We start from the raw sequence: 27645 nt of genomic DNA on the forward strand, positions 1-27645 counted from the left end.
GGAGGTGGGTAGCGTTCCTCCTCCCGGATCCGCACGGCGTGGTACTTGGGCATGATCTGGTAATAGCGGGTCCGCTTAAAGAAGTCACACTGGAGTTGGGGGGAGGAGAGGAAGGACATCAGCGACCTGTGGGAAGACGAGCCCAGCCCTTTCCTCCCCCACCCAGAGGTCCTCAAAGCCAGGACCCCCGATCCAAACCAAACACACACCAATTCTCTGCACCGAGACCAGGAGGACAAGGTTCCCCACCGTCCCCAGAGGAAGGAGGAGCGAAGGAAGGCCGAGAGGAGAGGGAGAGGCAGATGGAGGTAGGGGCGGCCGCCGAGGTTGCTGATGGGAGGGCTAGGTAGGGTGGGGATCTATCCTGACCACAATGTGGGGAGGGGTCAGGGGTCACTCTGGTGGGGGTTCCCAGGAGGGACAGTGCTGGTTCCCAGGAGGAAGGACTCTACGAGCCCCCTCCTTCTCTGGAGGTGGAAATGGGGGTGTAGAAGCATCTGGAAATTTGCCTTGTGAGCTACAGAGATGAGGCCTCGCCTTGGTCTTGACCCTTTTCCAATCCCTAGAAAGCATGGGAGGGTTTTATGGCTAACTCTGGGGTCCCAAGTCCTCGACGGGCTCAGTGGGGAGGCTGGTGAGGGAAGACACCACGAGCTCTCCCGGGGCGTGGCAGGGAGGCCGACAGAGTGGCCTGCTCTTTGGGGTGGCGCTGGGGACAGAGTGAGGTACAGAGAGGCCCCATGAAGGAAGAGGAGCAGATAGGACAGAGTCAGAGGCCCCAGCCAGCTGGGGGGCTCAGGGAAGAGGGCCCAGAGGCCAAGTTACCCGGGTGGGGTGGGGGCGGGGGCTGCCCCCTCAGTAGTCTTCGGTCAGCCTCTCTGTCTCTGACGGCTGGCTCTTCATCTCGGCCTTCTGCCTCTTAGCTTCATACAGGGCGCGAGTGCGGGCTCGCTTGAAGAAGCCGCACTGCGGAGGGGAGGGGTGGGAGGGGCGGTCAGGGAGAGCTGGGGGTCCTTGCCAGCAGCACTCTTGGATGGATGGGGGCTTAGGACTGGAGAGCCTGGAGGCCTGGGTTCCAGCCCCGGCGGGGTGGTGTGGCCAGAAGCCAGAGTTCCTGGGTTCCCCTTTCCAGCCTGCAGGTCCCCCCATTAACCCAGGTCGGAGCATCCTCGTGGGTGAGGTGAGGATGGGCAGGGGGTGAGACTGAAAGCTGGGGAGAAGGCGGGAGGACATGGGAGAAGGTGGGGGTGCGATGGAAGTGAGGGATGGGGTGAAGGGAGAGTGGCTGAGGGTCTGCTGGCAGGCGGTCCCGGAGGCCAGCTGGGGTCCTAACCTTCCATAGCAGGAGGATGATGAGCCCCAGCAGCAGCAGCCCGGCCCCCACGGCCACAAGCACCAGCCACAGCTCGATATCGGTTGGCAGCTCCTCCATCAGCTCGGAGTCAATGTCCACGGAGAACTGGAGGGGGGAAAGGGGCTCAGGCCTGTGCACCCCCCTTAGACCCCATGCTCCTGCTTCCCCCCCGCAGCTTGGTCCCTGACCCTGCTGTTTGACCTACTGCCAGTAGGGGGCGCTCGGGGGCTGGAAAAGGCCCCTGAGAGCAGCCGATTCAGCCATGATCTGGTTTCTCCAAAGGCACAGCCTCAGATCTGGGAAGCAGCCTAGAACTTGGGTTTGTGATACACACATCCTGGCTTGGGTACCAGCTCCATCCCTGACGAGCTGTGTGACCTTGGACAGGTAAGCTCTCTGAGTCTCCATTTCATGGTCTCTGATCAGGGGATCATAATGCCTGCCTCACAGAGTGGCCAAAAGCATGTGTTCTGGAGCCAGACTCTCTAGAGCAGTGGTCGGCAAACTCATTAGTCAACAGAGCCAAATATCAACAGTACAACGATTGAAATTTCTTTTGAGGGCCAAATTTTTTAAACTTAAACTATATAGGTAGGTACACTATTATTAACTTAAGGCTTAGGAAGAGCCACACTCAAGGGGCCAAAGAGCCGCATGTGGCTTGCGAGCCGCAGTTTGCCGACCACTGCTCTAGAGGGTTCAAGTCTCAACTGTGCTATTCACTAGCTGTGTGACCTCGGGTAAGTCGCTTAACCTCTCTGTTCATCTGTAAAATGGGGACTGGATAATAATACCTACCTAATAGGTTGCTGGGAGGATTGAATGCATTTAATGTGAATAAACTGCTTTGAACAATACTTGGTACACAGTAAGCAATCCATAAATATTTACAAAACAATAAAGAATGCATAGCAGATAGTACCATTCTTTTTCTTCCCCTACAATGGAGATACACACACACACACACACATATATATGAAGTATATATTATTATATTACATGTAACAATATATGACATATATTGTGATACAAAATTACATTATATATTAAATATATTTCACATATAACTAGGAAGTTTTTTTCTGGTTATACATGATTATTTCTTTAAAAATTATTTTATTATTTTTTAAACTACAGATGCTACAAAGAAAGCCAAAAGCTCCTTATAATTTTACTCCTGAGAAATAACCATCTCCAACATTTTAGTGACTCTCTTTCCATATTTCAGTGCGTATGTTAAATATGTGTACTTTTTTCTCCCACATAAATGGGATCTATATGGACTGTACACACTCTTTTGCGACCTGCTTCCCTTTTCACTTAATACCATCACCCTTTGATGCCATGAATAAAGATCACCCTGGTCTCTTCTGATAACTGCATCGTCATTGGAAAAACGTGCCATAATTTATTGAACCAATCCACTGAAAGACACGTAGATGTTTCCAATTTCATGTCATTATAAACGCTTTAAAAGAGCCCCATATATTTATGTTCACATACTTATCCTATTAGCTCCTTAAGTCTGTGCTGGGCAAAGGAGATGTGCATTTTAAGTTGTAATAGATATTGACAAACTCATCTCCAAAAAGAATCCATCCATTTAGACTCCAATCCAAAGCATTTCCTTCCGGCGCATCAGCACCACATAGCATTACTCTTCCTCATATTTTCTCATCTGATAGGATAACAGTCTTATTGCTGCTATTTTTATTTCTTTACTATTGAGTTAAACATTTGTATTTTACAATATGTACACTGTCTGTTTATTTTATGTTGCTCTTTACACATTAACTATATATGTCAACACTTCGTCATATGTGCCATAGACTTTTTTAAAAAGCAATATATCTCTGGCCCTTTTCGTTTCCTTACCAGCTCTTGTGCTGGACAGGTAGGCTTCATTTGAATGTGCTTCATGTTACTGGACTTTGAAGATATTGCATTTTTTTTACAAGCTGAAGGTTTGTGGCAACCCTGCATTAAGCAAGTCTATCGGCGCCATTTTTCCAATAGAATATGGTTAGCATTTTTCAGCAGTAAAGTGTATACATTGTGTTTTTTGATACAATGCTATTGCACACTTAATAGGCTACAGGATAGTGTAAACATAACTTTTATATGCACTGGGAAACCAAAAAAAATTCATTGTATTGTGAATAAAAAAATTCTGTGTATTGTGATATTCACTTTACTGAGGTGGTCTGGAACCAAACCTACCATAGCTCCAAGGTATGCCTGTATATAAATTTAAAGTTTCATGTAGTCAAATTTGTCAAATTTTCCCTTTGTGACTTCTGGGTTTACTAAAATAACTCCCTCTCCACATAATTAAAAATTATCATTATTCTTTTTCTAAATTTTCTCTGGTATATTAGGCTTTATTTTCTATTTTAAATGTTTAGTCTAACTCAAACGTATATTTTTATTTATGGTGTGAGGTAGGGGTTTGTCTTTAACTTCCAAGTGTGCTCTTCCAACATGACTTAACAATCCACCTTTCTCTACTGATTAAAAATGCCATCTGTATAATAAAATACATTTCTGTGCTGTTCCATCCATCTTTCTATCCCTTCTTCCAGTACCTTAATATATTTTAAGAAATGTACCATAACATATTTAACCAACCCTCCATTCGTCTCCTATATGTATTTCCTACATATCTCCATTTATATCCTTTTCACAATTTATTAGAAACTTTGTCATATTTACTCTTCCAGGTATAACTCAGAATTAAGTCTGGGAACCTTTTTCCCAAGTTTGCTTGGAGATGGGACATCCTCGTGGAGATGTTGTGTGAACCAAGTAAGGTCAAGCAGAGGTTCTCAACCACGGCTGCCCATTAAAATCACGGGGTGGTGGGGTTTTTAAAGGAACCACTGCCGGGTCCCACCTCCACAGACTCAGATCTCATTGCTCAGGGCTGTGGTCTAGACATAAGAAGTCCTCCAGAGGATCCCAGTGTGCTGCCAGGACTGAGGACCACATAGCTAACATGTGTGAAAGTGCTCTGAGAAGATGCCCTGTGCTCCAGGCTCTGGCCAGGCAACATGCTCACTCACCCGCACAGTCTTGTTCTCCATGTTGATGGTGGGGACACTGGTTCGGAGGAACAGGGTAGCCCAGCTCGTTACCCTGACTCGGTCAAAGTCTCTGTAATCCTGCAGGGAAAATGGGTGGGTTAAAAGAATCAGATGAGCCTCCCTCCTGACCCTAAGCTTCCGCCCCCCCCCCCCCCAGGGTACCCTCTCACCACACAGCATCCTTAAGCAGCACCCAAAGGACCTGACAGCCAGGCCTCCCCCCACACAAATGCACATCATTCATTCATTTGTGCATCGGATCCTGTGCTGGATGCTGAGAACAACGGAGACAATGAAGGCCACAGTCTAGGTCAGGTCTGTGGCCTAAGTCTGGCCTGCCACCTGCTTTTGTAAGTAAAGTATCTGGGGCACACAGACATGCCGAATCATTGACTGTGGTCTACGGCAGCTTTGTGCTACATGGAGGAACTGTGTAGCTGCAAAAGAAACTGTATGGCTCACAAAACTGCAAAGATTTATAATCTCGGAGGACAGATCATTTTCAGCTGGAAAGACCTCACTGGTGGTGAAGCATCTGAGGGGGACTTTTAAGGGTGAATAGGAGTTTACATCCAGAGATAAAAGAGGGGGAGCTGGCATTCTAGAGGCAAGGAGTAGCATGTCAAAGGCATGGAGGTGGGAAAGTCGTGGGCACATGACGGAACAATGGACACATGAGAGAAGGTCATTTTGGCTGGAGACAAACATGTCATGTCCACATACAGGCACAGAAACTAACACGGACACAGCACACAATGACAGGTGTCCAACCTGTCCTGTATAAAACATGACGCTGTCCTTGACACACACGCGCACACACGCACACACATGCACACACATGCATGAGGCCTTGCTGTGACCTTGGCCTCACCCTCTCCCTGTTGTTCTCCCCACCCAGGTAGGTGGCAGGGGAGACCTCCAGACCCAGGCACTGACCTCAATGAAGGTGCTGTTCCACACTCGAGCCCGCACTGTCACGTTGGTGAGGACAGGGACATCAGGAATGGGGCACTCCAGCCACACACAGCGGGTGTGGGCACTGCCACAGCTCTGAGGTAGGCAGGGAACACAGGGCACGAGACAGGCTGGGTGTCCAGAGTCTTTATGCTTCGCCCCTTACTTTTGACTCCTCCCCTGCCCATGGCTGACCCAAAGGGCCCTGACCTCAGCCCTTCACGCATGCATACCCTCACCCTCCATATTTACCAGTATATGTTTAAGACATATTCTTTGGGTCAACCACTTATAGATGCCAGGGACATGGATAACATGAAATCTGGTATCTGCTCATGGAAATGGGGCCCAGTCTACAACATCCCTTTCCCAGCCTCCTCCCACACTGATACTGTCCCCACCTCGGATACTGCCTCCACCTCCACCCAGCTAGGCCTCTACTTCCTTCCAGTTCTCTTCCTGTCTCCCTTTGGACAGGGCACCCTACTCCGCCTTCCCCATTCCAGCCCTAATGTCCAAGGCTGAGCAGCTATATCACCCCAACAGGTTGGGGGTCCTGGGACTAGAGCCAGTGTCTCTTCCTTTGGTCCATTGTAATGACTGTTCCCCCAAGGGCAAGTGCAGTGAGGTGCCCTCTGGGGGCAGCAGGTGAGTCCAACTGCTCTGACTAGGGGCTCCTGAGGACATGGGTTATGTCACCTCATCAGACTGGGGTCTCCTGGTGAACAGTCCCTATTCCCCTTGTTCCACAAGCCCCCTGGATGTGTGGCCACAACCCTCTCCAACCCTGGCCACTCACCAATACGGTCTCAGACTTGGCTTTTTTGGCAGCAGCCAGAGGAACAGGTGGGGGGCCCTGGACTCCCCCCGGGTCCAGCTGTCGCCGCCTGCGCTGTGGTGATGGCGGTCTGTCCTCAGGGACCTGAAGAAGGAACAGGAGCTTTGCTGGGAGGAAGGAATGAGCAGAGGTGAGGAGAGGAAGAAAGCGCAGGGGGAGAGGCAGGATCCCTAAGAGTGTGAGGGGAGGGGTGGGAAGACGCTGGCTTTTCTGCCCTGCAGCATGCAAATGAGATGCAAATGAAAGATCCCTGCGGTGTTCTTACTGAGAGAGTGAGGTTGAGAGGGTTGACAAGGTCTCCTGGTGGTTGGCAGGTCCAGGACCCGTTGCCTCGGATGGTGATCTCCGTGGGGTACAGCAGCCACTTGCCATTGGCGACTTCATAGGGCCACTCCAGCCCTAGGACCAGGGTCCCCAGGACTGCCAGCCCTTCGCCCACTGGGCCCACCTGTGGGCACAAAGGGTGTCAAGATTACTATCTCCTAGAAAACCACCTCCATCTCACCAACCCCACCCTCACAGCCTGAGATCCCAGACAGAAAGAGCTGCCCCATCGCCCTTCCCAGAAGCCTCCGGCCCAGGGTCCTAGAGTCCCCTTACCTGGAACTCATACTTGAGAGGGCTCCCCACGTCCTCCACAGTTTTCATGCCAGACTCGCCCATCACCGTTCCCCCAAAGTAGCTTTGTAGCCGTTGACTCACCCTAGTGGTAAGAAAGATGCTGGAGTCACGGGAGGCAGGAGGGGCTCTGGCAGAGGGGGTGGGCACCCAAGTTGGTTAACTCCCTCGGACATTAGGCAGATCTAAGATAAATTCCAGTCCGGCCATAGCTGTGCGGCCTCAAGCAAGTTATTGACCCTTTTTGAGCCTCAGTTTCCTCATCTGTAAAGTGGAGTTAATAACTGTTGCTATATCATGGGCTGTTGTGAAAAGCCAATGAGATGATGTATAGAACATCCCTAGCACAATGAGCTGTCAAGAGATGGTACCAACGCCTTATTCCCCAGAGTTGCTGATTCCTCCACTGCTGCTGGCTTTGCAGGAGGAATAATAACCACCACAACAATGACAGAGGTTGTTGTGAAGGGGAGGGATGATCCAGGGGATGGAAAGGCCTCGGGAAACCAGGCCAAGAGAGGTGTGTCAGAGAAGCTTGGAGACACCTTGAGGACAGGGAGGCCCTAGCTCAGGAAGAGAAGACTGGGGGCCATGGTAGTACCTACATGCTAAGCGAGGCCTGGAGAGTGTAGTCCACCAGCAGAGTCAGGGTCATGGGCAACAGGTTGTCCTGGTGACTTGACCTTGGAAGGAAGTGCGGGGAGTGGGTAAGGAGATATGTCAGCTGAGGCTGGGGCTGGGGGAGGTCCCAGGACCCCTTAACCCCAACACAGACTGGCTTTGCAAGGTCACTTACGTGGAGAGCTGCAGCTGCGCCTGGAATTCCCTTGTGTGCAGGGTCACCCCAATGACCTCGAAGGCGATGAGCAGCTCCATCTGCCATGATGGCCAGGGAGGCAGAGAGGGGTGTTTGGGGCCACGCAGGGGTGCTGCCCTGGGGCGGGGGCTCAATACTATGCTAGATCGGTTCTCCGGCCTCTTCGTCCCCCTATCCTGGGTGAGGGCTCTCCACCTCCCCACCCATCTCCACTCTTGTACCTTCCCAGTCACATCTCCGCTTCCCCTTTCCTCTTCTCTGTCAGTGACAACTCGGCTACTTTTGAGCTACATGACCTTAAGTCAGTTATTGAAACTCTCTAAGCCTGTGTTTCCGTTCTGTAAAACAGCATCTGCCACCTCAGAAGGCTGTAAGAATTAATCATATAGAAGAAGCAAAGTGTTGGGCTTGGGGCTTGGGGCCTGGCCCACGGGAGGTGCTCCGCCAAACTGGTTTCCTCACCCCCACCTCCTCTCGCTTTGTGCACACTCACTAGTGGCTCCACTTTTCTCAGTCCCTGGATCTCTCCGCACCCCTTACTTGATCTCCTCCTCCCCCACGCTGGCCCTTTGCTTCAAGGAAGGCCAGGATGCAGGCAGGCAGAAGCGAGAAGAATAGGGAGTTGCCTTGGAGAATGCGGCCAGGGCTTACCCTCTGGTTCCGTTTGAAGGGGTTCCCCAGCTCACAAAGGATGGTCTCGTTGGCCTGGCAGGTTCCAGACTAAGGAAAGAAGATAATGAGGTCTGGGTGGTCAGAGGAGGGCTGGTCCCGCCCCGTCCCTGTATCACAGGGTCTGAAGCCCTAGAGGCATGAGAACAGGGTTCCCTTAGCAACAGAGATGCCGCAGGCACCCGAGGAGGCCCAGCCCAGAGAAGAGGGGACACATGACAACACGTGTAAATGACATGCATCTAAGGATGCAAATACATGATGGAGCCTGGGCTGGGCACTCACAGGGCGCACTGAGGACAGCAGCAGGGCGGGGGGCACCGCCAGGGTGAGCAGCGCCTCATGGGCGTCTTCCCCAGCCCGCTCCCTGCTTGGGGTGTTGGTCACGTTGATGCTCAGGAACAGTTTCCGGAGGTCTTTGCTGTACTGGAGCCTGAAAAGGGAGGAGCCTTAGACTGAGCCCAAAGCCCGCCCCGGCCCCGCCCCGCCCCATTAGGCCCCGCCCCGCCCCATTAGGCCCCGCCCCTCTGGTCTACTAGCTCTAGAAAGCCCCTACTCCGGACAGCCAGGCCCCGCCCTCTAGTCTCGCCAGGTGAAAAAAGGCCAGTGAAGGTCAGTTACACATCCTACCTGGACAATTAAAGTCCAGCCTCTCAGCCCCGCCTCCCTCTGAGGCCCCACCCCTGGGATCTCCGCCCCTCAATCCCGGTAGCTAATGAAGGCCACCCCACCCTTGGCCAATAGGTGTGGCCCAGGGTGCACCTGCTCAGCCGCTGCCCCTGCTCCGACACGAAGGCCGCCTGCATCTGCAGGTTGCTGTCGCACTTGTTGTCCTGCCCGCACTCCTTCTGGAAGTGGACCTGGGGGGACAGAGGCGTGAGCAGCGCAGGACCCACCGAGGCGCCTTCTCGTCCCACAGCCCATAGCCCTTCCGGCCCTGCTCTGCCCGCCGGCCTCACCCACCTCCGTGTGGTTCTCCAGAGCCTGTGCCTGGTTGAGGACCGGGTAGGCGTCCAAGGACCGCAAGCCCAGCCGGGGTTGGTCAGGCAAACGCAAAGGTAACGAGTAGTTCATGGAGATGACGATGGGGCGTAGTTTGTCGCGGATGTTGTCCTGGGAAGGAGGGCGAGCTGAGCCCAGCTCTGCACCGCCCTCCCTGCTGAGTTGAATCCTGACACCACCCGGAGTCCCCAGGGAGGAGCGTGGGCCCCCCTCCACCTGGGAAGGCCCCCCAGGAAGGCTGAACCTCCTCTTATCTTATAACCAAATTGATCCCCTTCCTACCACCTTGATCCACAGGTGAGAAGGGGTGCAGAGATAGCTCTGGGGAGGTGTGAGCCTCCCTTCATCCCTGGGCTCCACAGTTGAGGTCTCCCTTTCACCCCAAGGTCCCAGAGGGTGGCTGAGTTTGCCCCCCACTCACAGACCCATTTCCCCAGAGCCAAGCTGAGCCAGGAGTCTCAGCCCTCACTCTTCTCAGGTCTCCATCTCTCCTCTACCACATGCTGGGGGCTGTGTACTGTACCCCCGAAGACCCATGGGTTTCCAGGCAACCTCCCCCACCTCTGTCTCTGGGGAGACCCCAGTCCCTCGCCCTTGGCCTGGGGAGGGGTGCTGGCTACCTCTTTGAGGGACGTGGCCCTCCCCTGGCGCCTCCCTCACCATCAGGAGCAGCTCTAGGTTCTGGCAGCGCCTCTCGGGCATGGAGAAGAAGCCATGGAGGACAGCTGACTGGCTCTGCGCAAAGCGAAGCCGGGGTGGGCGGCGGTCCCGGTCTGCCTCCAACGTATAGGCCAGGGCTGCAGGTGGAGGGCCAGGTGGTCAGCAAGTGACCCGGTGAGCATGCCCCCCCCCCCCCCGCTCACCTTGCACCCCAGCACTCACTGATGTTTCTCCTGTAGTTGGGGTTCCCGGCACTCTGGTTGTAAGCAAAGCACAGCTCCACCTGCACACTGTTGGGGGAGGCGGGGACGTACAGGAGGGCCGGGTCACAGCGGGACCCAGATATCCAGCCCTCGCTCTTACTCCCTTTACCGGGCAAGGGGAAACTGGGCCCTTCGGGGGAGAGGCAGGGGCAACCCGGGGAGTCCACATAGCTGGTCTGGGGTGTCCCTGGCTCCTTCCCTCCCCACTCCCATTAGAGCCATAGAAAACAGGGATAGAGGTCCCCAATGGGGAAACTGAGGCTGAGAGCAGAAGGGGTTGCCTGAAGTTGTGGCCCAGCCAGTCTTATTCAGGATCCCTAGTCCAGATCTCCTTCTTTTTTTAAACCAATTTTTTAAAATATTTTTATTGATTTCAGAGAGGAAGGAAGAGGGAGAGAGAGATAGAAACATCAATGATGAGAGAGAATCATGGATTGGCTGCCTCCTACATGCCCCCCACTGGGGATCGAGCCCACAACCTGGGCATGTGCCCTTGACCAGAATCAAACCCGGGACCCTTCAGTCCGCAGGCCAATGCTCTATCCACTGAGCCAAACTGGCTAGGGCCAGATCTTCTATGCCCCGCTCCCCCTGCTCTGTCTCCCTCTGCCTTCTGACCCAATTTCCTCCCTCACACAAAGACCTTGGGGCCATCCGCACCATGGTCACCATCCTAGCAGCTAACATATTTTGAGCATTTAGGGTGCACAGGGTACCATGCTAAGGGCTTTTTGTACATTATCTCATTTAACGATCACTACAATCCTGCGAATTGGTTATTACTAACTTTGCTTTATAGGCCAGGAATCGGAGACTCAGAAAGATGAATCATTTGCTGAAGGTGGCTCTCTCCTTCCCCACCTCCATCCAACTAGGTGTTCCCCTTGTCCCTCCTCCCCGGGATCTCACTCCCACCCCCACTCCCTCCCCCCTCCGTACCACTGCAGTGGGCATAGCTGGAATCTGAAGCAGGCAGTCCAGAGCTCCCACTCCTAACCCCCATGCCTACTGCCCCGCACCCCAATGCAAGGAATTTTGCTTTTTAATGAGGTTGGGTAGGCTGGGCAAGCTTACCCCAAGAATCAACCCTCTACTGGTGGTTTATCAGGAGTTGGGGGGGGATGTGGGGGGGTGGGAGCCAGGGCCCTCCTGGCTTGCCCATATATAAGGAGGGAGGGTGGGCAGAGCGGGGACTGTGAGTCTCACCAGGAGGTGGCTGTGCAGAGCGCGGGGTCCAGCACGGACGGCCTGGCCACCAAGGTCCTGTGGAGGATGTTGATGACGGGCCTGGCCCTGCATAGCAAACACCCAGACATCAGCACCCCACCTGCCTCAGGCCAGGCCAGGCTGGGGCTCAAGCTTGGGTGGCCCTGGTGATGAAGGCAGATGGACGGAGAAAGGGCTCCCTGCAGGCAGGGTGGGAGGAGAGAGGCCCCTATTCACCGTCGCCTTGGCTCACCGCAGCAGCACGACGCGGTCCGACAGGCTCCCCACGAGCAGGTCTGGGTAGAAGTTCTCATCCACATCCATCTTCCCACTCAGGGAGTAGCCGAAGGAGGCCAGGCCAGGGAGTCCCAGCTGCTCTCCGCGGATGACCTGGGGGCAGGGGGAAGCCCTGAAGACAAGCTCTAGGGTAGGATCTGGGGAGAGGGGCCCAGAGGGGGTAAGAAGAGGGTGGACAAGCCAAGGAGGGAAGGCCCCGGACCCTGTCCATTCATACCTGCTGGGGCTGTTGCAGGAGCCCCCTGGAGCTGCTGTGGTAGATGTATACCGTGCCCAAGCCCTCAAACGGAGCTCCCACAGCAATGTCTGGGGAGGAGAGGCAGAGTGAGGTCACCCTGGGGACTGTGGGCCCCCTGTGGCCCCAATCCTGTGCTCCAGCCACAGAGCCCAGCATGGCCTTGACCCCACCCTGCCAGGCAGTACTCAAATCACCAGGAAACAGCTCTGTGGCTCAGGATTGAAACTGGGACCGACGGGCACCCAGCTGCCTCCTTGTGTATGTGGGGAAGAAGGTCCAGGAGAGGGAAGTGACCTACCCAGTCAGACAGCTAGTTAGTGTCTCAGACAGGCCCACCCTCCCGATTCCTGCCAGCGGCTGCTGTTTATTTCCCCTTATTACAGTGCCTTCCATCTCCCCCACCAACCTCCCCTCCAGACACCTGCTTCTCCTAATGTCCTTTGCCAGCAGGGTCACAAAAGCCGGGGCTCCCCATGGCTGACTGTGCCAGGTAGGTATCAAGCCACTCATTTTGTTCAATCCTCACAAGGGTGCTGGCTGTCGGTACCACTGTCCCCACTTTATAGATGAGGAAACAGACTCAGAAAACCCAACGTCACACAGCTGATGAGTAGAGAAGAGGATCCTGGAGGCCATGCCTCTCTAGCGTGAGGGAGGGGGGGGCCTGGGATTTTAGTCACAGCACTACAGTGTTAAATGTTCAAGTGTCCAGACTTGTAAAATTCCAACCATTATTTCTACGCATAAATCCAAACTGCTTCAGCTTCTTAAACTTGACTCAACTCTGAGTTTGCTGCCTTTGATCTGATAAGGCCTCCGTACACAGAATGCCAAGCTTGTTGGAGAAGTATGTGGAGGAAGAACAAGTGGGTCCTAAGTGGAAACCGGGTGACTCCCGTATCAGTAAGGGCTTTGGGCTGCATCAGCTGAACTCTCTGTCACCTGTTTGGACTATTTGGAGGCTCCTTTGCCTTCCGTTTGGTTTTCAGCTATATTCTGGGAAACTGAGGATGCCAGAGAAGGGACTTTCAGATACACCAGGTGCTCCCATGGCAACCAGGAGAACAGCCAGGTCTGATCGGTCCCTACGTGCTGCAGAGTTCCGGTGACATCCTCTATATCCAGGGCTCCCACCTTTTCCGGGCTCTTAACATCCCCCTCCTGAGACACTGCATTCTTGATTTTAACACCCCAGCCTTGCTCACCCCCATCCGTCCCACATCTCCTTCCAGGGTCCAGGGACCAGGGCACCAAGTTATCATATCTGATCCCTGCCCCCACACCTTCTCTGGACACCCCTCTATCATTACCCAAATATAAAGCCTGGCTTTCAACACCATCCACCTCACCCCCACGCTACCTCTCTAGCCTCATCTCTGAAACAACCCCCCACACCTGCTAGACCTGGGGACCTCAGGCAGGTGTCCTATCTCATATTGTACCCCTCGGCTCCCTTCCACGGTGCACACTCAGCCCAGCCCTCGATGCCCAGCAGTATGTTCACTCCTCGCCTGTGGTGGCTCCCTCTACACATCCCCTCTAGCGCTGCTGTAAGCTCCCAGGCCTGGGCCCCATCTCCTCTCCTCTTCGGGCCCTGCCAAGCTTGGTATGCAGCTGGCACTCAGTCAGTGGGGGCGCTGGCGCGGGTGTGCTGGCTCATACCTTGGAATCCATCCTGGTTGATGTCACCAATGCTGGCCACGGAGAAGCCAAAGGCGGAGCCACTGGGGCCGTGAAGGAGGAGGGAGGGCTGGGTCGGGAAGGAGGTGCCTGCCTGGTTCATGAAGACATAGACGGCACCCCCTACCTCTTCCTTCTGCTCAAAGTAGTAGGGGGCACCCACCAGGAGGTCCTGCCACCTGCACAGAAGAGAAGGAGGGGGACATGGGAGTGTGAGGCCAGCCATCAAGATGCAGCATAACTGTGGTTTAGCAGGCATAACTGTGCCAGGGCACACAGCTGTACAAGTGGCATCTCTGGCTATGCGTCGTGGGAAAGCCAAGGAAATGCCAACATGACCCCATCTAATAGAAAACACATGCGAGGAAGACATGCATGCACAGATCACACCCAAACAGCCCACATGCGCTAGAGCCAGAGAAATGACCGGCATAGACACGGAGAAGCAGGTGTCATGCAACTGACATGCAAATGCCTAGAATCCCAGAAAGTCTGATTGCAAATCAACAGACAAGAGTAATTTGCAAATCCCTGCAACAGCGTGCGAACAAACGCAAGCCTCCCTGTCTCTGCCTGGGCGAGCCTGCTCCCCTCACCATTCTCCCTGGCCCCAGAGGACGTCCCTGGATTCTCACCCATCATTGTTCAGGTCTGCCAGGGCAATGGCGCTGCCAAAATAGGAGCCCACCTGTGTGCCCTCCAGCACCTGCCTCCTCCGCAGGTCTCCGCCTACCTCCTGGCTCAGCAAGAAGACAGCACCCATATGTCGGTGCCGCGGGGCACCCGTCACAATGGTGATGTCTGTAGGGTGCAGGATGGCACTGCCCACCTGCACCGTGTACCCTGGGATGGGGGAAGGTGGTCAATCAAGGCCCCAGGTAAACTTTGTTGCCTTCTACTCTGGATGCACCCCCGAGGTCACCCTCCACTATCTTCTATTCCTCTATTCTACGCTGGGCAAGGAAGTGGCTTCTGGATGCCCACCCCCTGTCCAGTCTGCCTACTGGACTGTGAGCCCCATGAGGGTAGGGGCTTTGCATCGTGGCGCTCAATAAGCGCTAGTTGAACTAAATGCCACTAGTTACATCCGTACCCTGGCCTCACCCTTCCACCAGGCACCAAAGGTGAGAGGGCCAGTGTGCCAGGGGCTGAGCCCCTCCCCTCCTCTCCCACCCTTTGGGCCACCACGACTGGACTCACCAATATAGAGGTTTCCTTGGTCCTCCTGGTCCTTGTAACTGTATTCGGATAAATCCCACTCCTTCCGCTGAATCATGTAGCTGTTTCCTTCAGGAGGATTTGGGGAGAGGAGTGTAAGTCACCACCCCTTCCTCCACCATGTCCAGGCCCCCTCCCCAGAGAAGGGTAATAATGACCTCTTAAAATATTTGTGCGCACTTTGCCAGGTGCAAATCATGTCCTCTTTATCTTAACAATTCTGTGAAGTAGTCTGGCTGGTGGAGGTCAGTGGTTGAGCATTGACCTATGAACTAGGACAGTGATGGCGAACCTTTTGAGCTCGGCGTGTCAGCATTTTGAAAAACCCTAACTTAACTCTGGTGCCGTGTCACATATAGAAATTTTTTGATATCTGCCATCATAGTAAAACAAAGACTTATATTTTTGATATTTATTTTATATACTTAAATGCCATTTAACAAAGAAAAATCAACCAAAAAAATGTCAAAGGTTCGCCATCACTGAACTAGGAGGTCAGGGTCCGATTCCCAGTCAGGGCATATGCCCAGGTTTCGGGCTTGATCCCCAGGAGTAGGGGGCATGCAGGAGGCAGCCGGTCAATGATTCTCTCTCATTGATGTTTCTATCTTTCTCTCTCTCTCTCCCTTCATCTCTCTGAAATCGATAAAAACATATTAAAATAAAAGCAGCCCTAGCTGGTTTGGCTCAGTGGATAGAGCATCGGCCCATGGGCTGAAGGTCCTGGGTTTGCTTCCAGTGAAGGGCACATGCCTTGGTGGCAGGCTCGATCTCTGGCCTTGGTCGGGGTGCATGCAGGAGGCAACCAAGCGATGTCTCTCTCTCATATTGATGTTTCTCTTTCTCTCCATCTCCCTTCCACTGTCTCTAAAAATCATGGAAAAAGTATCCTCGGGTGAGGATTAACAACAACAGCAAAATAGAATGATGGACGCCCCCCCCCCCCCCCCCCCCCCATTTTGCAGATGAGAAAAGTGAGGCTTAGGCATGAGGAGCTAGTTGTAGAGACACGACTGGAATCTGGTCATCCAGGCTCGTGGCGACTAGATGACACGTCCCCCACTCTGGACACTGATGCCAGACTTCATGCCATTATCTCCTCCTAGTCTTGTCCCCAAACTGGGGCTGCCCACCGGGCCCCTGCTCCCCGGGGCTACTGCTGGAGAGTACCTGCGCTCCACCAAGGTTCTAAAGGACCGGGGTGGGGGTAGGGGGCGGGGGCAGAACCACAGGAATGAGCAGAGGCCTCAGTTCAGGTGAGCACAGAGCTGTGACTAAGACGCAGGCCAAGGGCCAAGGTTCTGGGCTCCCTCTGCCTGTTGATTCTACAACAACAGGGCACAGGAAGAGGAGATGGGTCGCTGCTGCTACAACCTGTGTGGCGGAGAAAAGCAGAGATGCAGGGGGTGTGGGCCGTGAGGCGTGTGCGCCCCGGTAGTTACAAGCATGGGTCTTGGTACAAGGATATACTCTGCAGCTCCCAAAAGATTGACCTATATGTCTTGACATAAAAAAAAAAAAAAAATGCCCCCTGTTTATTGAAAAGTGAAAAGAGGAAGTAGTAGAACAGCCTGTTTAGTGTGAATCTGTTTGTGTGTGTACTACAGGTACCTCTATAGTCTAAAATAAGTCTAGAGCAGTGGTTCTCAACCTTCCTAATGCCGCGACCCTTTAATACAGTTCCTCATGTTGTGGCGACCCCCAACCATAAAATTATTTTCATTGCTACTTCATCACTGTAATTTTGCTACTGTTATGAATCGTGATGTGAATATCTGATATGCAGGATGTATTTTCATTGTTACAAATTGAACATAATTAAAGCATAGTGATTAATCACAAAAACAATATGTAATTATATATGTGTTTTCCGATGGTCTTAGGCGACTCCTGTGAAAGGGTCGTTCGACACACAGGTTGAGAACCGCTGGTCTAGAGGGTCCACAAGATGGAGTGTACACTGGGAAACGGGACAAGGGAGATGGGTGATGGCAGGGAGGAGAGGAGGGGCACTTTTACTCTTTATTTTACCAAACCCTACTGTACCGTTTAGTAGCTGTACCTGGAGCATGTTGTGCTTTTTAAATCAGTTTTTAAGTGGCTACACTAGACGCAGATGGACCTGCATTCTAATTCAGGTTTCATAGCCTGCTGTCGGCTTGAGCCATTTACTTCACTTCTCTGAGGCTCAGTTTTCTGTAAAATGGGTATAACAATACTTGCCTCATAGAGTATCTGAAGGTTAATTAGGATAATATGTGTAAGTGCTTTCAAATAGTAGGGTTTGTGGTGGTTGCTGATACTGGCAAAGGGGGTCTGTCTCCTCTGCCCCATAGTGTGGAGGGGCTCGGCCAGCTGTCCCAGTGGCTAACTGGGGCGGGTGGTCTCTGCTCCTCCCCTGGCCCTAGGGTCCTCACCTTTCCAGTTGTAGGCACCGGGAGCGCCGAAGTACACGGTGTTCTTGGTGAAGCCTCCGCTGGTGCCCAGCTGGCACATGCCCGTATCCAGGTAGTCAGTGTTGCTGTTGCACATCTCGTTGTGGTAGGTTTGCCAGTCGTCGCTGTGGTCCAGCTTTAGGTTGTTGCCCCGCACGTAGCACTTGCCTACCATGCGCCACTGCTCCTCCGACCCCGACCACAGCACCTGGGTGTAGCGGTGGGCACAGACCTGGGGACCCCACCCCAGCACACAGCCTGAGCCCGCAGCAGGGACTCAGGGCCCGCTGTCCCTCGGCCCTGTGCACCTCTGGCTTTGGGGAGAGGAGCTGAAAGGGGCCTCCTAGGGATGCCTGGACCCGCATCTCCTTTCCAGAATTCAGAAATCTGCTCTGAAGGTTGGAAACACTCTTGGGAAGGCCAGAAGGTACTGGATTTGAGAGTGGCTCAGAGATTCTGGCAAAAGGAAAGGGGGAAGGGATGAGGGAATGTGGGTTCAAGCTCTCAGGTCTTAAAGGAGCTAGATCGCCAGCAGATTAAGGGACTTGCTTCTCTGCTGTCCCCAAATGACCCTGCCGTCCCCAAATGACCCTGCCCTCTTAATAAAAGGACAACTAACAACAACAGCAGCAGCAGCAGCAGCTGAAACGGAGTGCTTCCTACATGCCAGACACAATCGCAAGCTCTTCACACACTAAGCCTTTTAAGCCTCTAACAACACTATGGAGTAGGGACAATCACTTTCTCCATTTTAGAGGCACAGAGAGTAAGTCTCTGTCTAAGATCTTACGTCTCGAGAGAGGCTGTCTGGCTCTGAAGTCTAAGCTGTTACGCACCAGGCCCCGCTGCCTCTCTCTCGTAGCCTCTCCCAGCACACGGCATCAATTAGAATAGGATGCCTGCAAAACAGCCAGGGGCCAGGCAAAAACCCCGCACCAGGCCTCGTTCGTGGTGGCTTACTTTCTGTGTCCCTTCCAGCTGTGAGCTTCACTCCCACTGGCCCAGCCTGACCTGTCACCACCAAGTTCCTGGTGCTGGCACAGTGCCTGGCACACAATAGGTGCTCGCTAAAAACTTGTTGAAGGAACAGATAGATGGGTGAGCAGACAACACTGAAGGACCCAGTATCTAGAACGGCCTTAAGTGGGTCCTAGCCCCACACCGTCCATAACAGAGGTCTGCATAAGGTGTTTGAGTGAAGTGATGCAAACCCGGAGCTTAAAACAGTGTTCAAATGCGGAGAGCGCGGCAGTGATGGGTCTGGAGGTGATGATTGGTTGAAAGGGGGCACACTTTCTAGAATGCGGTGAATACGCTATGTCTTTAATGGACGTTGGGAACACAGGTGTATAATTTTCAAAACTCAAGGCCACTTACAATCTGTACATTTTGCATCAGTTTCTAAAATCTCTCTCTCTGGGACTCAGAAACTGAGAGCCCCAGGGGCCAGCACTGAAGAATGTGGGCAGGATGCCCGGCTGGCGTGGCTCAGTGGTTGAGCATTGACCTATGAACCAGGAGGTCACGGTTAGATTCCCGGTCAGGGCATATGCCCTGGTTTCGGGCTCGATCCCCAGTGTGGGGCGTGCAGGAGGCAGCTGACCAATGAATCTCTCTCATCATTGATGTTTCTATCTCTCTCTCCCTCTCCCTTCCTCTCTGAAATCAATAAAAATCTATTTCTTTTAAAAAAGAATGGGGCAGGAGGTGACAGCTGATAAGAGGGAGCGGGCCCTCAGACCCAAACCAAGTGAGCTGAGGTCAGCAGGATTGTCCCTCTTCCGACAGCCAGCCAGCCTCCCCGGAAGGAGCAAGACCAGGCCACACGGCCTGAGGGCCTATCTGCCCTTTTCTCTTTGCTGTTCCTGTAGCTGTTCCCACGAAGGGTGAGCAACCCAGGGGGTAGCAGGGGTGGGGCAGGGAGGAAGTGTGATTCAGACAGGACCCAGGCCATGCTGGGTCTTGGGAGAATGCCAGACCCTCCTTCCCCCCCCCCTCCCCCATAAATGCAGGGTTGAGACACAGAGAGCCATAGACGTAGTCATTTGCAAAGCCCCTGCTCATGCACCAAGGACCCCCTCTGTCCTCTGATTTCTCTGCAGCTCCGGGGAGATGAAGGAGAGGGCTGAAGCAGGGAACCGACTGGAGTGGCCACTTACCAGGACTCTGCCTGCAGGGCCCTGGCTGGCCACAGTCACCCCAAGCCACATGTCCTCGATTTTGTGATGGTCAGGGTCATCTGTGGGCATGGGAGGGATCATGGGTCAGGGCACCCCATCCTCCCAGTGCCCAGAGCTTCCAGAGGGCAAGGGTTGGTCCCTCTCGGATCCTCCACTCCAGCAGGGCAGCCGCCCCTCCTCCCTCCTCCAGCCCCCACAGTCCGAGCTCCACAAATCCCATATGGTCCCATTCTCCTCTAAGACTCCCTCTTCCCAGCTGGACAAGAAGTGACTAGAAATTGCTCAGGTGAGCCTTCATCTCCTCCAGGTCATTTCTCCCTTTGCTACCCTCTCCACCAGGCTCCTGACCCAGCACTGATCCCCAGCCCCTTCCCCTCACTTTTCTCTGTGATGTCCATCCTCTCACAGTCGTTCTTGTGAGCACTGAGTGGGCACAGGTACACAGCACCGGTCCGGTTGGTATAGCCATCAGACATGGCGAGGTCACGGGGAGCACCAACCAGGAGCCTGTGGGGCAAGGAGGGAGGGGGCCTGGGCTCAGACTCCCCAAAGCCCACTTCAAACAGCTTGCTGTTTAACATGCATTTACTGAGCATCTGCTCTGCCAGGCTGTGTGCCGGGCTCTGGGGTCAGGAGATAAATGGATCCCAGCCCCTGACCTCCAGGAGCACGTACGTAGGAGAAGGCAGGCAGGAAGCAGACCTCTGCAGTCAGCGCCTCATGAGAGGAAAGCAGGTTGCAAACCAGCCCCGATTCTGCATGAGGGGCAGCCAGGGAGAGGGGACCTGGTCTGAGTCTGAGAATGATGACCAGGCCGCCAGGTGAGGAAGGGGAGGAAGGGCACTTCAGGCATATGTGTGGCATGGGCCCGGGGCCAGGAAGCATGAGCTAGCAGGATGACTCAGGTATCTGCAGGGTCCTGGCCCAGCTGGAATCCAGGAACCTGGGGAGAGACAAGAGTGCAGGGTGCAAAGGGCCTTGGGGAGCCACGGAGGGATATTGAGCAAGGTCAGATCTGGGAGTCACATGGTCAGATCTGAGAGTCACATGGTCAGATCTGGAGTGACATGGTCAGATCTGGGTTTTGGAAGGAATGCTTTGGCCTCTGAGATGAAGGTAGACCAAAAGAGAGCAAGCCTGGAGGGATCCTGGCACAGGGCTCAACTTCCAGGAGGACCTGGGAGAAAACGTGTAAGAGGTGGCGTGGGGTCTGTTGTTGGGGCCCTGGGTCCTTCCACTCGAAGCCATCTGAGGACTTAGATCTAGGAGGAGTGGACCCCTAAGGAATCTGAGTGATGCTTACACCCCCACCCCCACTGCCACCTTAAGACAGGCACACGGGTATTGGGTGGGACTGGGTACTCGACATTTTGGACATTCTGTCCCCAGGGCAGTGTTCTTGGAAAGTGGGAATGAGAGTGGACATGGGTCCCTAGCCTGCCCATCTTTAGGGACATTGACTACAAGTTCCAACAAGAATGCTTAAGATCCCAGCCACCCCTCCCTCCCAGAGAGGTGACTAGAGGACAGAAAGGCAGGGGATTCGCCTCGGAATCATATCTCAAGAGTCCTTGGACCACCAGCATCAGAAATCCCTGGGATATGTGTTCAAAAGGCAAATTCCTCAGCCCATCACAGACCACCTGAATTGAATAGGAATATTCAAACCTGCATGTTTAACATGTACCCCAAGTATTGTACACCCAGTCTGAGAACCCAGTTCTACCACTCCTTACTCTCCCCGCATCATCGCATCATCTCTCTGTAGCCCCTGGACCTTCAGCCAGGACCGCCTCTTTGATTCTCATGGACCCAGCCTCTTGGGTGGCAGGCACCTCCTAGGAGCCCCTCCGTTGGGCCCCAGCAATACTAGCGCCCTGAGGCTCCCAGCTCAGAACTCAGGCTCTGGGCCTCCTGCCAGAGTCTGGAGGTGCCATACCCCGCCTGCAGCTCTTGCCTGGAACCTGTGAGTGAAGGTTTCAGGGAGTGGGCAGGGCGGGGCCTAGGCATGCCAGGACTTGGGTGCCTCTGCCCACTGGGTGTCAGGAATGCACGGCCTGGAGGTGCTGGGAAGGGGGTGGGGCCCCTGCCTGCACCTTACACCTTAGCTCAGACCTCACCCTGGGGAAGTGTTAGGCGGTGCTAGGCAGAAAGGCTGGCAGGGGGCCAAGTGTGGCAGCCAGGCCCAGTTAGTCACCCTCTGTCTAAGCTCAGGAGGTGCCTGACCACCCATGGACACCCACCCCTAGGGAGCCTGACAGCTGAGAGAGGGAAGCCTTTCGAAAGGAGCATTCCAGCTTGGGAGCCTAAGGGTCCGGTTGTAAGGTCTGTTCTGCTTCAAGGGGCAATTTCCTTTCCCTTTCTGAGCCTTGAGTGCCTCATCTGTGAAATGGGGACAGCAGCTGTCCCAACAATCTCCAGGGTTGTTGGGGGAACCAATGGGTTCTCCCTTCGAAAGGACTTTCTGACTATGAAGCCATGGTCGGTGTGAACAGTGTCCTTCTGATTATTGAGACACCAGGACTGGCCCCAGCACACCCAGGCACCCGGGAGTTTCTGTTCCACCAGGTTAGCGAGCCTGGAGCTGAGGACACATAGCAGACGAGTCCAGTTATTTAGAGGGAGCAGAGGATTGTGCACAGCAGCACTTCCAATGCCTAAGGAGACCAGGCAACCACTAAGGTGGGGGTGGGGCCCTGGCAGCTGGAGTCATTCCAGGGTCGGAGCTCAGAGTTGGTTGGTGGAGGCTGGGGTCATGCTACAGTGACCCTGAAGGGGTGGGTCCAGGCCTCCGTGGGCGAGAGGAGGACAGGCTGCCTCCCAGGACTGCAATGCCATGGAAGTGTTGCTGCTCCTGCTGCTGCTTCCCAAGATGTCTGAGGGAGGGAGCTGAGGGTCCCCTCCTCTTAGCCTCCTGGGGAACCAGGCAGGCAGAGCTGGGCACAAAGGCAACTGAACTGAAATAAATCCCCTTACCATCTATACCCTCCCCGGCCTTGCCCCAACCAGTCTCGTGCATACTGATGGGCGGCAGGGCAATGCCAGGCCCACATCCCCAGCCCCACCCTCCCCAGAGATTCCACAGGGAGCCCCCACTCCCACCCCCTGGAGTATTTTTAGCTCCAACTTGGCTTGTTCAGAGGCCCTTTAAGGCCCTCTGGCTCCCAGCCCAGGATCCAATGGGTCTACAGTCAGAGGACTGCGAGTGGATGGAGGAAGGTGGTGTGCAGAGGGTCAGATCCAGCTGCCTCCAGCCACAGCCAGATGTGGGAGCACCCAGAGGGTGGGAGAGACCTTACTGACATGCAAATGTATTACACGTTAATATGCAAATGAGCACTCTGCTGCCTGCTGTTGGATCTGGTCCAGATCTGAGAATCCAAAAGCTGAGCCCTTCTGGACCACCACTGAGCCCACCCTCCCAGCGGCAGTCAGAAGGAAGGAGGCTAGGAGGGAGGCTTTGCCCAGCCCCTGGAGCAAGAAGAGATCAGATCAAACCTCTCCTGGAGTCTGGGCTGGGGTTGGTGGGCAGGGAGCCCCTCCGGGAGGTAGGGGAATGGGTAAGATGACCTCTTAAAGGCTTTCAAAGAGCTGCCTCCTCACCCTCTCCTGTGGCTCCAGCCAGACAGCCCCTCCTGGCCCCTGGGGAACCCCCTGAGCCCCAAGTTCTGGAAAAGCACTTCCTCACTCCTGCCTCTCACTTTGACAGTTCAAGGCTAATGCAACAGCCAAGTAGAAAGTAGTAGAATGGGAGGGGACTGGGGTATGAGGCCCAGGGGTGTCAGGGCACCAGGCTGGCTCACCCCAAAGAGAAGAAGGCCCCCCTGGGATACTGGAGTGTGGGGTGATGCTCAGAGAAACAGGCTCCTCCCCTCAGGGGGGGGGCGCTGGGTGGCTCCAGTGGAGAGGGCCAGAGGGTCCAGCACTCAGGCTAATGGGCCCCCATGCCTTACTCCTCAGGGCGCCCTTCCACCTCAGGGCTAGAAGCTGGTTGGGGAGGGGGCTGCCCCAGCTCTGAGCCCACAGTGGGGTGGCAGCAGTTCTCAGATGCCTGGATCCCAGCTCTGTGCCAACTCTGCTGCCGGAATTAGCCATCTCCCAGAGGCCGGTCCTGTGGTGGCTGAGACTGCAGCCCTCTCTGTCCTCCCCTTACTTCTTACGCTGCCCAGCCAGCCCCCTCTCCTCTCTGGTGACTCAGCCCTAGAACCAGAGCAACAAGCGGGAGGAAGGGATAGAATGAGGGAGGACGGGAGAAAGAGACGTAGGCCCGAGCCTCCAATAAAAGGGAACAAGCCCGGTTTTCTCATTTCTTCTCCCTCTCTCTTGCTCCTTAGTATTTTTTCCATATTTGATCCCTGAGGGCATTCTTCATGTCATCTAACCTCAATTCCTCTTGCTGCAGCGGACATCCTTTCCCCTTTGTTTAGCTCTGACCGAGCCCCTCTCTTTTTCTACAGGATCGGGCTTCCCCTGCCTCCCACCCCATTGGAAGCTCCTAGGCCCGGACTGGTCAGTGGACAGAACCAGAGCAAAGGACACTAGGCCACATGCAGCCTTCTGCCTGCAGCGGCAGCCTGCTTTGCCCGTTTCCTTTGGCACGAGCCTTGGAGGCTGCCAGGTGGCTGTTCTGCCCGGGAAACATGTTTGAGGAGAGCACAGCAGGTAATCCTGGTTCCTGCCTCCCTCGGGGATGACCTCATCTTCCAGGAGGCCCAGCCACCCTCACCCCAGGCTTCCCAGAAACCTTCATTGCCTGGCAAGGGCGAGAGGGAGAGAGGGCCCCGGAGGTATCTCCCACAAGGTCAGGCCAGATCAGGACACTGGATTCCCAGGAGGCAATGAAGAGCAGGTGCTAAGGGCGGGGAGCCAATGGCCATCTCCCTGAGGAACAGTCCCTCTGTCTCCCCAGGGGTCCTCATGCACCTCACCAAGAAGCCCAAAGCCACCGGGTCCCTGCCCCACTCCTCACCCCTCAGGTCCAGCGACTGAGAAATTGGGGCCTGGGTTGGGGTGAGCCTCTTACGTTGTGGGCAGGGAACCCCAGCCCAGAGGTGGAGCTGATGGGGAACAAAGAGGGTCCACACCTGGGTTCTTAACCATTTCTGGAATAAGGCCTTCTTTGAGAATATGATGAACGCTACGCTCTCCCAGCTCCCACCCCCAGAACAACACACAAACACACATGATTTTACATGTGCTTTCGGGGATCTCTGCCCCTCTGGAAAACCTCCTGTGAGCCCCAAATGAAGAGTCTGTTCAGGACCATGGACCCTTTCCCTTTTCCAAAGGGACCCTGAGGCGAACAGAAGAGAAGACTGTGACTTGATTGCTGGTTCCCCTGAGCTGCGCACGCAGGCAGCTGTTCACATCTGGCTACACAGCTGGCTACCGCCAAGCCCAGCTGGGCCAGCTGGCTCTCCCAAAGGGCCAAGAAGCAGAAGTCAGTGAGACCAGGAGATGAGCCAGGATCTAGAACCACCCCTGGGGAAGACTGAGTGGCCCAGAAGTCTATCTAGAACTACCTGCTTCTGAGGTCCATTAGTTTTAGAACCTCTGGGCTCTTGTCAGGCCTAATGCCACCTCTAGCTGCCCAGGAAAAAAAAAAAAAAAGTAGAACTTCTCTGCTCAGCCATCTTGGGTGAGGCCCATGGATAGTGAGGGTGTATCCAGGTCCTGGCAGGAGCCCTCAGCTGCAGAGCATTTGACACACATTCTCTCATGGAAGCCCCACTCTTACCCCATGAAGAAGGTGTGTGGTTCCCCTTCCCCTGACATGGGAGGAAAAGCAGGCCCCGGTATGAGTGACAGATGCGAGACAGGTCATTGTCAATGGAACTCTGAAGCTTCTCTCTCCACAATGCCGAGTGGCCTCTTCTAGGGCAACAGAGGCAGGAAGGAGCAATACAGATCCAGGTCCAACCCAACTCCTCTTTGGGGAAAACTGGCCCAGAGAAGGGAAATATCTTGCTCAAGGTCACCTAGCAAAGGGGGGGAGGGTGCTAATGAATCCTTTATTGACTCCAGCTTCCCATTATTTCCTCTTGCTTCTCTGATCTTCTCTTTACACGATGCTGCCTTAGCATGGAAAGCCTTTTTCCGGATCGGGGCAGAAAGAGCACCAATTTTAGAAACTTGTGTTGACGGTCACTTAGAGTGTCCAAAAGATGGAGGCCTGGCCAAGGCCGGGCCGCAGCCGCTGGGGCAGGGCTGCGAAGGCTGTGGTGACCTTAGCCTCTGCAGAAGCGACGTGGAATTAGGCCAGTTCAGGTAGGCAGACTGGGCAGGGGCTGGGCCAGGAGGGCAGGAGCCAAGTTTGGACTTTGACATTCCTCAAGTTTCTACCGGCCTCGGCCGGAGTTGGAAGAGGTTTCAACACACCCTTTTTATGACCACGTCTTCTCGCTCAGAAGGGTCAGACGCCAGGTGGGGGCAGAGGTCTGGTAGGTGACCCCACTCAAAGTGACAGGGCCTGCCTGACCTGTCCTAACTACCTTCCCTCCTGGGACAGCCTCACCCTCCCACCCCCCTTCCCTTTAAGAACATCTGAAACCTGGACATGCCCCTCAGGGCATGAGTGTGTGGTGAGCGTGGAGGAGGGGCACAGAGCGCAGGATGCAGCCTCGGTCCCCTCTGTCCCTTATGCCTAGCTCTTCCCTTCCTTCTTGCAGCTGGTAGGGAAGGAGAACAGAAGGAACAGAAAAACACCATTTCCCTCTTCAAACCAAACAAACACTCTCAGGGTTAAAGACTCAACATGAATCTGTGGAATGCAGGAAAGATGTCTGCTGGGAGGGTGTCACTGCTGGCCTGGAGGTGAGGGGGCAGGAGACCCAGCGGGATTTGGGACAGCTCCTCCTCTCTCTTCTACTCCCCCACCCTCAAGGGATCAGAGGGAGGCCCCTGGACAGCTCCAAGCACCCAGATTCATCACCTCAACCTCCAGCTGCGGAGAGGCCGGGAACCCCTCCAGTCTGTCTCTGCAGAGGGTGCGGCTGGCGTGGCCGCAGACTTAATGGGAGGTGTCAAGGGAGAGAGCTTAAATGCATGTGCCCATAGGTCTTCCCCAGGAACTGGGTGAGGGAGATCCAATAGGCGTCTATCCTGCAGTTTTCCCAGCTCCCATCCCTGGAGAATAAGGGGCATACGGTGTACTAGGTACTCAATTCACAGAAGGGAAGGGGCTCAGGGAAGCGGAACTCCAATGCTGCTCTCCAGAGAGGTTTAAAGGGCTGAGGGGCTGCGTCTAGACAGGTTCTGGCTGGGTCAGCACTTGCCAATGATGACTGCCCCACCCCCCCATCCCCATCCCACGCCTAATCCCTTCACTTCCCGCCAAATCTCGGCAGCAGGAGGGCTGCCCAGGTCCCCACCCGCTTAATCTCTGCTCACAGTCGCCGGAGGCCCATGGGCCAGGACTCCGACTCAAGTCCGGATCCGCACCGCACCCTGCACTCGCACACACTCTCTCGCCCACTGCACCCCCGCCGGCCTCACTCACAGGTTGCGCTGCTGCGGCTCCGTCTGCCGATGGAGGGCGACCGAGTAGCCGAAGAGGCTGCCCGGGTTCCCGGCCTCCTTCACCACCAGGAATCGGGTGTCCAGGTTGAAGGCGGAGGCGACGCGACCGCCGGCGGCCACAATCAAGGCGAGCGCGCAGAGCGTCGGGCGCAGGACAGGGCTGGCGAGGCGGGGGCTGGGTCCCATGGAGGCGAGCGGGAGCGGGCACCCGGGCGAGAGCGCGTGAGGACGCGGAGCTGGGCGTGCGGACCTGTTCACCTGCCCGCGCACCACCGCAAAACCCTCGGCCCGCCGCGTCCTTCAGCCCCGCAGCGCTGATCGGTTTCACATCCGCTCCGGGTCCGCGCTCTCAGGTGCGCTCCGAGGTCCGCGGGTCTATTCTCCGGCCAGCCCGGCGTCTGGTCGCCGCGCCCCCACCCCGGACACCCTGCCCAGCAGCTCGTCCTGGCCGCGCCCCCTTGGCCGCACGGTCGACTTCGATCCCGGCTCGGTGACCGATCTGGGCTGGCAGACTTGTAGACCGCAAGGAAGCCGGGAGGGAGGGGTGCTTCCGCGCGCCCCGCCTTCCCACGCCCAGCGCCGCACCTCCCCACCTTGCGCGCCCAGCCGCGCTCC

At 55.0% G+C, this 27645-nt stretch overlaps 1 protein-coding gene across 1 annotated transcript; it reads right to left on the reverse strand.

Annotated features, from left to right (window-relative positions):
• ITGA3 (integrin subunit alpha 3) lies at window positions 1-27645 on the reverse strand. The gene is made up of 26 exons (XM_070394931.1): window positions 27011-27645; window positions 19892-20019; window positions 19492-19571; window positions 17315-17564; window positions 14880-14966; window positions 14315-14522; window positions 13662-13858; window positions 11979-12067; window positions 11718-11854; window positions 11465-11551; window positions 10218-10285; window positions 9996-10132; window positions 9297-9446; window positions 9096-9193; window positions 8619-8766; window positions 8316-8384; window positions 7644-7723; window positions 7453-7530; window positions 6830-6932; window positions 6495-6677; window positions 6191-6313; window positions 5374-5487; window positions 4417-4515; window positions 1334-1459; window positions 826-966; window positions 1-89 (listed from the first exon to the last, which is right to left on the reverse strand). The coding sequence occupies exons 1-25, from the start codon at window positions 27214-27216 to the stop codon at window positions 856-858; spliced, it is 3156 nt and encodes a 1051-aa protein (XP_070251032.1). The 5' UTR covers window positions 27217-27645; the 3' UTR covers window positions 1-89; window positions 826-855.

This window comes from Myotis yumanensis, unplaced genomic scaffold, assembly GCF_028538775.1.
Source record: "Myotis yumanensis isolate MYYU_CA2020_CCGP unplaced genomic scaffold, mMyoYum1.0.hap1 SCAF_16, whole genome shotgun sequence".
NCBI classification, from domain to species: Eukaryota; Metazoa; Chordata; class Mammalia; order Chiroptera; family Vespertilionidae; genus Myotis; species Myotis yumanensis.

Bases quoted from the DNA above. Each gene is read 5' to 3' on its own strand.
- ITGA3 (XM_070394931.1), bottom strand. From the start codon at position 27,216: ATGGGACCCAGCCCCCGCCTCGCCAGCCCTGTCCTGCGCCCGACGCTC. The intron at 14,967-17,314 runs GTGAGGACCCTA...ATCCTCCTGAAG, and splicing joins CGGTGCCTACAACTGGAAAG to GAAACAGCTACATGATTCAG. The intron at 6,314-6,494 runs GTAAGAACACCG...TTCCTTCTTCAG, and splicing joins CTCTCAACCTCACTCTCTCA to GTCCCTGAGGACAGACCGCC.